Below are 12,357 nucleotides of genomic sequence, written 5' to 3'. Positions count from 1 at the left end.
TCACCTTAGGTAACGTGTAGGAGGGTGGGGAGGAAAAAGTGCACTGTCCCTTTAAAGCCAAGTTGCTATCTAAACACAAGTAAACAAAGTGTTGGAAAAGAGAGTGGAAGGCGGAACTCCACGGGGCGGTCTTAGAACTTTACAACCTCCTGAGCGTTCAGCGCTGGGCGTGGTTAGAACGTTCAAGCCGTGAACATTCGAATCGTTGCGGCTTGGGGTGGGACCGCGGGCGGGGATAGAGCTCCACGCCACTTGAACTGCTGAAATGTGATGGAACTGGGAGGGGGGCTTTCAGACTTGTATCAAACGTCGCTGGAGTCGAAGGCGAGAGGCTCAAAAAGAAGTAGGGCCGGGAAGAACTTCTATGCAGGGTCACCCGAGCGAGCCGGGACTTTACCCACTTCCGAGCCGCCCGAGAAGGTGGAAAGCGAGAAGGGCCGGCCCCCGCGGCCGCCTCGTTGACTTCTGGAAGCCCTTCCGTAACATGCCAGAAGCCGGCCTGCGGACTTTTTGGCTTCACTGAACTCTAGCGGAGTTTTGCACCTCTCCCGCATGGATCTAATGATGCGGCCAAAACACTAGGGATCGCTGGGCGAGCTCGGTCTTGGGAGGCCCGTCGGCAGAAGGTGGCCCGCAGCGGGAGGAGGTAGGTAAACCCTTTTCATTTATGTCCTCTTGACTGTCCCAAAATGGTGCCCCGCACTGGAAGCGCAGGCAGCTCAGTGTACGAAGGCTGGCTGGGAAAGGTGCTGCGCCGCGTGGAAAGCGATCTTTCCAAAAAGTTTCTGGGGCGGTCGCAGAACACCCGCAACGGGTGCAATAGTCCAAGAAAGAAAGTAGGGGGGAGGGAGAGCGAGAGAGAGAGCGCGCGCGCATCCCTTTAAATGTGTTTAACCGAAAAAGCTGATCTGAAGAAATGTAATGCTACCATCCTGTGCTCAGTTACCTGGGAGTAAAGCCCATTGAACGCCGTGAGATTACTTCAAGTAAACGTACAGAGGTTGTTGTGGGGCTGAGTATGTGACGGTTTGACGATCAGCTCGAACTGTCTCAGAGGAGTGGTCGTGAAGCTTCAGGGTTACTTTCGGTTTGAATCTGTCTGCTTTTCACACGCACGAGAACGGGCAGATCTGTTGTTCGTGTGGTTTGCTCGCTCGCGCCCAGAGCCTGCTGTATTCTGCTCTTCGGGTTTGACTCGTGGCGTCCCCGAGCCCTCGCAGGGAACTTCACCTCCTTAGTTAGGGGCGCGTACGTTAGTCATCTTGCTGGTTAAATAAAGTCATCTTGCTGGTTAAATAAATCTTCGGTAAAGATTCCTTTCCTCCACGTACGCACTCCCCAATCAAGCCAAGAGAGCCTTCGGAGGATTCCAAAGCAGGCTAGAAGAGATACACTGTAAGGAAACATAAGTAAAATCAAATAAAATAAAAAAATTGGGTGATCTGGAATGTATCACATTCTTTCCCATCTGCGGCAGATCTTTGTATAACTGATAGGTGAGGATCATGGAAACCTGCTCTTAGTCGTTCCCCAACCTCGCGCTCTCCCGTAAGCAGCAGCTGCTTGTTTCACATTCACAGCAAGGCAAACGCTGCCTTCCCTGTCTAAGTCTTGGCTGTCAGAAGCACTTGAAAAGAAAAGGTAACTCCAGCCAAAGATCACATCGGAAAGAAGCTTCCTCTGTAGACACCGATCTTAATTCAATTAAGGATTCGGAGTGGAAAGGGAAGTGACAGTGTGTCTAAATAACATCCGTGTTTGATGCGCACCCTGACTACCCTCAGAGTCTCAGAGGAAAAATGCTGCGCTCTCCAGCCTAAATCCTCCCCACACTTTTCTATTGTCAAGTTTGGCACCTAAATATATTTACTTTATGCAGTCCTATTGGTTGTAGTGCAACGAAGGGTGTGAAATTGAGGACTTCAGCCTCCCAGCTCGTTCAAAGAGGAATAGTTTATGGTCAGCTTTCCAGGTTTCCCCCACAACCGTACACAGAGAGAGAGAGACAGACAGACAGACAGACATTGTTTGGGATGCATACTGATATTTCCATACGAATCTATAATAAGTGTTCTATAGCCACACTCACCGTGTAACAGAAAATATAAAGTGGATAATGATATATAGAATCTGTCAGGTCTTATAAAGCAGCAATACTTAATTGTTTTGAATGCATTTTTGCTCAACAAAATTTGGTAAACTGAAAAGATTAAGTGCATAGCATGTGACCTAAGCACATGGGTTTTTAAAACAGAAATACACTTCAAAAAACAACAACAGTGAAAGAACTACAGTAATGAATCAGTGGGATGTATTTTTTGTGCAAGTGTTTAGGATCTCCTTGTCAAGTGGCAATCCTAAGCATGCAAGCAATTTGCAAAACTAATATTTTTCCAGTAAATGTATAAAAGATCCACCTAAAGATTATAATTATATGCTCAGTTATTAGGGAAAGCTAACGGTTCAATCCTACATATGACCAGTTGGAAGTCAATGCCATTGAGTTCAATGCAGTTTACTCCCCAATAAACCTGGTCTAAATGAGTTTGTACTCCTGCTTACATTGGCAAAACTATTCTCAAATATTTGAAGTTTGTTTATAATATCCCAGTTTAATTCTAATAAGAAAATGAAATGTTTAGGGAGCATTTTAAATCCCTTAGTCTTACTGGTTATAATTAAAGCAAAATAAATGGTGACTGGGTATCATGGTTTTTATGTAAAGGATGTATATATCTCCGCTTCTATTCCTAAGGCAGCCTTATGCTGAAGGTAAATTCGGCTGGTTTTAATTGGACTGTCTTTTGCTAACAGCTTGATCCTGTGTATGTCTACTCAGAAGTAAGTCAATTGAATTCAAAGGCGTTTACTTGCAGGTAAGGGCATGAGATTCCAGCTGAAATTTGTATTGCAGATTCAAGCTGGAAGTCATTCTACTTAAATCGGTGGATCTTCCTGATAAATATATGTTCAGGTTGCACTTTCAATATAATTCTAATATTCAGGCAGCTGGGAAAGGACACTCTGTACAAGTTTTATTGGATGCAAAGACATAGAAATCCATGCAAATTATTTTGTAGTAAATGTGTGTGATGGAAGTGAGTTTGGGAGAAAAGGTGGGGGGAGGGGAAAGAATTCCACATCTTGACTATAAATTTGTGGGCATAGTATCAGAGCTTTGGTGCATACCTGCTTTTGAAACATAATATAATATTATTCATAAACATAATATGAAACATGGGAGTTTAAACAAACAACTTAGGCTGTATATATATTTTAGTATCTAATAATTTTTGTAAAGCATATTCATTCCCCTGTTCTTCTGAACATCTAGGAAGTCATGTGTGCATGTGTGTGTTACACACACATGTGCACATTCCTGTGTGATATTTTATATAAATGGAATGAAATGAACCAAATTTATAGGATTCCTTTGTCATTATTTGAAAAGGCCCCCCTTAGTGTACAAAATCGTTTGACTTCGATTTTCCTGCTGAAGTTTCAATGATATACCAATGAATGCAAGGGTTCTTACCAAGCTTCAGATACCTCTGCTTTCCATCTCCTTGTCCCTTAAGTCTATCACATTTCCCAAGGGGGGGGGTCTGTTGTTGGGTGCCTGCATGCGTGCAGCTCTGATTTATGTATCCACTTATTTATTTTGGAAGGGAAAGTGATGAGTGGTGGGAAAGCTGACTTAAGGATGGAGTTCATAGTTTCGGTTGAATGGGCTGAGTGAAACCCTCTGACTGTCACACACCTCTTAAGTCCCTCCGTGTGCTCTTGGAGAGCATACTTCAGTGGAGAAAGGATTGATTGCCTTAAGAGAAAAGGGTCTGATCCAGCTCCAGCAGCACAAGGTGCAGACCTGGATGCTTTGGCTCTTTCACCAATCATATATTAATCCAGCTTGAAAAAACAAAATAACACACTTTCCAATGCATTATTATATTATAAGAGAACACAGAGTGATTTTTTTGATCTCCTCTTCTCTTTGAAAGATAGTGGAGACGAGAATGATGAACTCTGCAGCGGAACAGCAAGCATTTCATATCACTTAATCTGAACTGGTTACCCCTTCATACTGATGAACTGTCTTCCATAGTTATTCCTGTGCATTTTTCTTGAGTGAACATTTATTAGTTTAAAGAATGATAACTGGTTAGATTTCTCTAGGTTTACCACTGCAGCTTCATTTGTGCAAGATAGACCTTAACTATTATTTGTGGATATAGGACTGTTTCAGATTAAATAACCAGGGATTTCAGCAAGGCTTAAGGTCGTATGAGCGCCTTTCAGCTGGGTTATTTTAATACATGGCTCGGCTGTATAGAAAAGAGCATCTGAAGTAATTTTTTATTCTGTGTGTATATGTGGTAGTGGGGGGAGCCCAACAGATGTGGCTGCCTCTGAGTTGTCCCAGCAGCATTTAAATGTAACTCCCAATTGGATGTTAGTGCCTCTTTATTTTGTTCTTGAAGTATCACATTTCCCACACTCCTTTCAAAGCTCTGAACAGAGATTCCAAACGGAACAAGAAAGAGGAGTTAGGAAGAGCCAAGTTCCTGGAGCAGAAACAGCCACAAAACGACCATGTTAGACAAGGAGGGTGTGGGGATAGGGAGAGGCATATCACATGCTCTAGAATGGACCGGGCAGTGCGTGCCAATAACGCTTCTGTGAGGTTCGGTGAGATGCCCCCTCTCCCCTCCGCCCACCTCCCAGCCCTGTCACAGATCACAGACCTGAGGACTGAATCTGAATCTGAATCCTTGGTGGCCCACCTGGAAACTAAAACCCATGGGGGAAGCGGGTCAGCACGGTGTGCTGTGCTGGCTTCATTGTCTTGGTTGCCGGGTGACCTTACTGGGAGCTGCCAGAATGCAAACATGGATGGCTCCTTCAAGGAATGGGTATATGTGCATGGCAGAGAAGGGGATGCCTCAGACAGGAATTACCCTAGCCAAAGGATGGCCTGCCTCACAGTGGGCCTTTTGGTCGAGCCAGGCAGAGGCACACTTTTTGCTTGCGGGCATGTGGGTGTGCTTGCTCGGCAGCCCTCTTGGGTGGCTTCTTAGCAGTGGCCAGCTGGAAGAGCTCTGCCCAGAAAATAGATTTATTTAGAACCTGTAGCGCTGGGACTTGGGCTTGTGGGCGGCTGGGAAGTGTTGCCTTTCTCTCTTTCAGTTATCTTGATAAATGAGTTGTGGCTGAAGGAAGAAAAATAAGCGCAGTGTCCAGGCAGGAGAAGGCGCAGTCAAGGCCAGAAGGGCGACCCCCCATTCCTCCCTCCCGCTGCTCTCACCCCCCACATAAAGAGTTAAGCTAAGGCCAGTGCGTGAGCCAGGGCCCTTAAAACCCCTAGCCCTGCTCCTTGATGTTCAGACCCAAGCTCTGAAAGTCACTTCCAGTTGGGCTTGCTTCCACCAACGAGGGCAAAGAAGATGTGGGCATTAACTGCCCCCCCCTTTAGAAATGGCACCTGACTTCAGGTCCTGGGTTTCCTTAGAATGCAAGCCACATGTGGATTTTATTCTTCACAGCAGAAAGGAACCTTTGAATGCTCGGGGAAAGAACCAGAGCTCGAAAGCAGAAGGCGGGGAGGTCCTGATCTCCCCGTGCACAGACCAGCCTGGTTTGCTTGGTGTATTTTCTGCTGCCCCTCTGAAGACAGCACATGAGTACATGGTCTGGGCTGTGATCCGAAGTAAGCTGCTCCAGTTTTGATGGACCCTGTAACTAAATTTACTGAGATGTAAATTCCGGTCTTTCTGCTGGGATTTTCATCCCAGGAAATATGCATGGGGCCCCTCCCAGACTGACAGGCAAAGCAAGCCATGATACGGAGCAGAGCGAGAGCAAGCGCTTGTTGGGACTAATCCGCACTGAACTTGATAAGGACAGCCAGGCATGGCAAGAATTCCCTGCTTCGGACTGCTTAAAACTGTGTGTGACTATTTAGAGATGGGATATGGACTTTTTTGTTATTCATGTAAAGTTGAATGTACATTTCAACCCTACACCTAAGGCCAGATTCTAGATGGATTACAGAAAACCTGGATTCACAGTGGCGTTATCTGCTCATGCAGACCAAAGTGATAGTGGAAGCAGACTCAAACAGTTGGGACTGAATTTCGAGTCGTGTGCTTGGGATTGGGACTTAACTCCATTTTCACTGGTTTATGAATCAGACAGAAAAACAACATCCTACTCTTTATTTCCCAGGGCAGAGGGGGGATTCTAGGTATATCACTTTCCCCCCTTTTCCCAGCCTGGCGTAAAATAACTGGGGGCTGTCAGTGAAGAGCCTTGAGTTCCTTCACAGCCATTTTGAGGTTTTAAGAGCCTAGTTCTCTGCACAAAGAACAGCCACTGGAGACTGTTTGGCATCAGCAATTTCACAGCCAAGGCTCATACTTTTATCAGAAGTGCCTTTGTAAGGGTGCTTAAACTTCCAGCACACCACTAGGGCAAGGGGGGACCAGTCAAGCAGTCCCCAGGACAAGGGGCTGCCGCCCTGTGTCTTCAGCACTGCAGAACACTTGCCTTGCATTTTGTGAGCGGGATGCTTAGCTCCTCTAGGGGGCTATTTCAGAAATACGGCGTTCGTCTCCAGCTCTGACATAATAATACTCTCAATCATCGCATGCATGCAAAAGGAGCATACTGGTCATATAAACAGAGCAGCAGAATCGGATTTGCCTCCCTTTGAAAGTTTCTAGTCCTTGTGATTACATTTTTTTTTTTTGTTACAGTAAAGAGACCAAGCTTTGGTTTATGGTTATATCTGATATCAGGCATAACTTACCCTAAATGGTATGTATGGGGAAGAATGTGTTTCATTGGCTATATTCAAAACACTGGTATTTTCTACAGGATTCCATGTTGGGTTTGGCCCCTTCTAGTCCTTTATAATTTGTGCCTGTTCATGGGCCAGGTGATGCCCCATCTTCTTCCCAGTCAGCTTTTTATTTTTTTAATAATCCCAATAATTACAATTGATTATAATCCATTCTGAACCTGCCCATGCTGCTCCACTGCCAGTTCATTAAATTGGTCTTGTCAATCCCAATCTTTGCTGTGTGGTGGTGATACTTTTCTATAAAGGCAATTTTCAATAATATTAAAATAATCACTTTTTACCAAATCTACATTTAGCATACTCTGTGGTGCCTCTTGAAAAGTGTATTTTTGACATGGGCTTTTATTGCTGCCTTTCACTTGAGTTATTGATGATAACGATAATTAACAGTAATGATTACGGTAATTTCAAGGTGTCAGACTGAGGTGCTGTCTTCCCAATCCTCACAGTTACCTGTAGAGTAACCTCTGTTTTTGCTCCCTCTCCTCTGTGTGTTCCTGCTTAGGCCCTGCTCTCTTAACAGCAGCAAGCACCTGTGCGTGTCCTCTGACCTGCGGCTGCCCTCCTGCCAGGCCGGCCCGGCAAGATGGGGAGCAAGGCTCTGCCGGCGCCGATCCCGCTACACCCATCCCTGCAGCTCACCAACTACTCCTTCCTCCAGGCTGTCAACACATTCCCAGCTGCCGTGGACCACCTGCAAGGCCTGTACGGCCTGAGCGCGGTCCATACGATGCACATGAACCACTGGACGCTGGGCTGCTATGCGGCCGCCGCCGCCACGGCCACTGCTGGAGGGGGCACTGCTGGCAGTAGTGGAGGGCCCGCGGAGATCAGCCGTTGCTCAGCGCTGAGCGAGATGGCGGCAGCACAAGGCCTGGTGGAGCGCTTCCCTTTCCCGGCGCTGCCCTTCGCCACACATCTCTTCCACCCTAAGCAAGCAGCTGCCATCGCCCACGTCCTGCCAGCCCTGCGGAAGGAACGGCCCCGCTTTGACTTTGCCAACCTGGCCGCGGCTGCCACCCAGGAGGATCCACCCAAAGCGCACCAGGCGGCGGCAGCCGCTGCGCAGGCTCACAGCGAGCTGGCCAAGCTGAGCGGCCCTCTGTCAGCAGCGCTGGGCAAACTTTCTCCGGACAGGAAGCCGGCTCGGGGCAGGCTGCCCTCCAAGACCAAGAAGGAGTTCATCTGCAAGTTCTGTGGGCGGCACTTCACCAAGTCCTACAACCTGCTCATCCACGAGAGGACCCACACAGACGAGCGTCCCTACACCTGTGACATCTGCCACAAGGCCTTCAGGAGGCAGGACCACCTCCGCGACCACAGGTCAGCTTCTGCTATCCCCTAGCTGGCAAGAAGGCTCAGCCTTGGAGCTAAGAACCCATCCCCAGTCCAGGGATCATCCTTCTACATAAACCCGTTTCTTTGAAAATATGTGCATCACATGCAGGATTGAGCTGAGGTTGAGCAATGAATCAGCAATCCATGCTTTAAACTTTACCACAACCTACTTTGGGGACCAATGCTGTGCATACTTACCTAGGAGTAAGCCCCATTGAGAGCATTGGGTCTTACTTCTGAGTAGATATGCATGGAATTGCACTGCATATCGTCTTAAGAAAGCAGCCACCTCTCTCAGCGTCTTATTTTTAATATGGGGATAATAATTCTGGACTACCTTACAAGGTCATTGTAAGGATGTTTGAGATATGTAATGCAGATTTAAGCTGAAGTACTGTCCATATGCTATGTGTTATTTTTGATTGATATCAATAGGATATGTCCAAAGGAAAGAAGTTGAGATCAGAATGAGGGTTGTTTACTGTGGAAGTACCATTGCTCTGTATGAGACATCCTAAGTTTGAAGCCCTCCTCAGTGGGACCAACTGTAGAGAGGGGCAGTAATCCCCTCATTTCAAAAGTGGTTGACTAATAGGAATTCCCATCACTTCTTAAGTGGAACTTAGTTTTCATTGAACCTAGTGTTGCAGCCCTCACTTGCACAGCCTCTTGAGAAAAGTTCTGCTGTCAAGAAACATGGGAGCCCTCCAGGGTCCTTCCTTGGGTTGTTCTTAAAACATTTCTGTATTTGGCCTTCTTTTTAGCCTCAGTTGTATCATTGCAAGTATAAGAATCATTGATACTTATAAATATCATTGAAGGGTTGGTGATCACAAGAAAGCACATCACTGCACTAGAAGGATGTGGCAGGAAATTTCAGCAGAATTAACAAATCAAAATTGAAAGGGGAGGAGGTTAGAAAAAGGTGCTCCCTAATGTTAATAGGATGTTCATTATTTTCTCTTCAATGCATCCTAGACAAACAATATTTACTAGGCGTTTTGACAGTGACATTTGTCCAAATAGCCATTTATCTCTGTTGCTTACTTTGAGAAGTCCAAGGAAGAGGTCCTTTCTCTTTCCACTAAAAGACCTAAATGGTGGGCCCAATCTTGTTGGATCTATAAATTGAAATGGAAAATATCTACCAGTCTTAACAAGAATGAGAGACAGTTCTATACATGTTTTCCTGGGAGTATAAGTTAAGTAAGGTTTATCTTTGGGTAAATATGTATAGAATCATATGCTTGCAGAACAATCTCAAATGTTTTTACTCAGAAGTAAGTTCCACTGTCTTTAATGGGCTTACATTCTAGTGTTTAGGGTTGTCCTCTTAATTGGTTAGTCGAAAAGGGCACTGCAGCACTAGAAAAAAATGTTGTCTAAAAAAATACAGAAAGAAATGGAGGAGGTTGGATTTATTGTTTAAGCTTAGTATAATTTTGATTTCAGAGACCTGAACTAGTTAGAAAGGCTGCTGGTTGGTGTGGCTCTTGCTATGTCTACTTGATACTGATTCAAAATGCCTCTATTGGCTTCCAGGTATATTCATTCCAAAGAAAAACCATTCAAATGTCAGGAATGTGGGAAAGGATTTTGCCAGTCCAGGACTTTAGCAGTTCATAAAACTTTACACATGCAGGTAAGGTAGTTCATGTAATTTAGACAGTTTGTTTTGATCTTAATTCTGTTCCAGCTTTTTAAATGAATGAATATAATGTTAAATATAGTTATTTGCTGGATACATCAAGAAACACAGCATAAGAGAGATGAGTTTTTCACCAGATCATGTTCTCCACCATTGTCCTCCACTTGAGCTCAATATGCCGAAAGCACAACACAATCCTGTGCACTTGCTTCACTTGTTGAGTGTCATTTAATGCATTTTTGGCATACAAATCAACTTGAGAGGAAAAAAATGTACCTAAAGAATCTTAGAAGCATTAAATAAGCTTGCTAATGTCAAAGGCTGCAATCCTGTATCTGCTTGCTTAGGAGTAAGTCTCATTTGGATTTTGTAGGGGTTAGAGCTGAATAAGCATGCTTGTTCGTGCTGTTCAGGCTGCATTGGCTCATTTAAGACTTGCTTGTTCCGTAAATAGCAAAGGATCCTCAAAAAGTCTGGCACTTCTGAAGTAGTTGGTAAATGGCTAGGTGAGATGTGTGCTCTGTTTGAAAAGCTCTGATTAAAGATACTTGCTTTGTGGAAACCTTCTCACTGATAGAGAAGAGGCCAGTATCCCTGGGAAGCCAGGTGGATTAGTGTGAGATTTTTCTGTGGATTCTAGAGATGGGGAAATGTCATGATGTGAGAAGAACTGACCTTGACAGGTAGGAAGATATATTCAAGTAGTTAAGGCTGTAATCTTAAACACACTTACCAGGGAGTAAACCCTAGAGAACTCAGTTGGATTGACTTCCGATTGGCTGTAAAATCCTGCAGATACGTGACCTGCATCTGGATACCAAATGCATAACTGGGAAGTAAATGGTCTCTGAGCTCCATAGATCTTGCCTTCAAATTAGGCTGCAGTCCTTTGGTGAGATAAATTATATGGTTGGCAGAAGGTGACCCAGTAGGCTTTCTGGCTGAGGAAGGATTGGATCCATGTTTTCCTGGACGTATCACAATTTATATGTCCTACATCATGTTAGCTCTCTGTTAAATAAACTTGCTGGAACTTGTTTCCACGTAAACATGAGGCAGGCACACTAGCCTAGGCTACTTACCAAAGACACTGTATCTCTAATCCTGTGTAATCCTGGGAGTAAACCTCACTGAACTCTGTAGGCTTTCTTTCTGAGAACAGACATTTATAGGGCCAGGCTGTAAATGTCTGTACAGCCCAATCATATGTATTTTAGAAGTGAAACCTATCCTTTCCAGCAGTGCTTATTGCCCATTTGAATATGCCTAGAATTGGAGCCATATGTGGAAATGACTTTCATCAAATGTGCTTCCCAGTAAGAATGCTTTAGGATTGCAAAGGTTTATTCTTGCACCCCCCTTCCACACACACACACACACACACAGAGTGTACTAGTGTTGTGCAATGTAATAAAAGCAAAAATGGGGAGGGAGGAAGTATGAGTGAACTTTGAAAAACTCAGTAATCTAGGTAGTTTGTAAAGGGTTTAATCCTTTGCTTGCTTCAAATCTGAACAGGAATCTCCACACAAATGCCCCACATGTGGAAGAACCTTTAATCAAAGAAGTAACCTGAAAACTCACCTTCTCACCCATACAGACATCAAGCCCTACAACTGTGAGCAGTGCGGCAAAGTGTTCAGGCGAAACTGTGATCTGCGGAGGCACAGTCTAACTCACACCCCGCGGCAGGACTTCTAGAGCAGCCAAGAACCTCCACAGGGAGCTAACTCTGGCTCAAGGACTTGAACTGTAGACAAAAAAATCTATATGCCCCTGCATATGTACAGACAGATGTATGCAGGGGCCCAATTCTCCATCCCCTGGCTCCAGCCCAAATACTCTATGGGAGGAGTGACTTCAGCCCCAAACCTTCTCCCCACATGGGGAGCACAGGCTGATTTCTTGTAGATAATAACAGTGCAGCTCATTTTAGAGCTCTGTACAGAAACTTTGGTGAAATGTGTTTGTTTCCTATATTGTCTTACCAAATGCACATTGGTAACAGCAACAATCTGGGAGTGAAAATATCTTTTAAAAAGTGTATTTCAAAATAAACATTTCCCCCCAATTTTTCATGCTTGTTTTGCATAACATGGTTGTTTAATAACTTTCTTATCTCATGACAGTTAAAAATCAAGAGAGTAACTTCTTAAATGATATTCAAGCTAATTGTATTTTTACATCTTAAGTTATTGAAGGGTATACAAGGGTTCTTGATGTTTAATTCTGTACATTTGTTAAAATCTATATTTCCACGTGTTTAATCATTCAATCCTATGCATGTTTACTCAGAACTGAATCCCACTAAAGTCAGTTGCACCTATCCCTGGAAAATGCATTTAACATTACAATTCAACAGTACAATTCTCTACATGTCTGCTGTGATGTAATTCTAGTTTGATGGGACATACTTCTGGATATATAGGGGAAAATATGCTTGTTAGGGAGTAAGGTCCATTGAATGCAGTGAAACTTAGTCCTGTGTAAACACAGATTGTGCTGCACA

The 12,357-nt window shown here is 44.5% G+C and overlaps 1 protein-coding gene across 2 annotated transcripts; it reads left to right on the top strand.

Annotated features, from left to right (window-relative positions):
- Positions 1-247: 247 nt before the first annotated feature.
- OSR2 (odd-skipped related transciption factor 2) lies at positions 248-11,919 on the top strand. 2 transcript variants are annotated; one of them, XM_044424411.1, is made up of 4 exons: positions 248-646; positions 7,368-8,185; positions 9,743-9,842; positions 11,449-11,919. In XM_044424411.1, the coding sequence occupies exons 2-4, from the start codon at positions 7,449-7,451 to the stop codon at positions 11,521-11,523; spliced, it is 912 nt and encodes a 303-aa protein (XP_044280346.1). In that variant the 5' UTR covers positions 248-646; positions 7,368-7,448; the 3' UTR covers positions 11,524-11,919. The 2 variants fall into 2 exon arrangements, with proteins under 2 accessions (XP_044280346.1, XP_044280345.1); XM_044424410.1 differs by having other exon boundaries at positions 11,367-11,919.
- Positions 11,920-12,357: the final 438 nt, after the last annotated feature.

This window comes from Varanus komodoensis, unplaced genomic scaffold (genome assembly GCF_004798865.1).
Source record: "Varanus komodoensis strain SLA01 unplaced genomic scaffold, ASM479886v1 scaffold14_1, whole genome shotgun sequence".
In the NCBI taxonomy this organism is placed as follows: domain Eukaryota; kingdom Metazoa; phylum Chordata; class Lepidosauria; order Squamata; family Varanidae; genus Varanus; species Varanus komodoensis.
The sequence above is the reverse complement of the archived record's forward strand: the minus strand, read 5'-3'. Positions and strand labels throughout refer to the sequence as shown.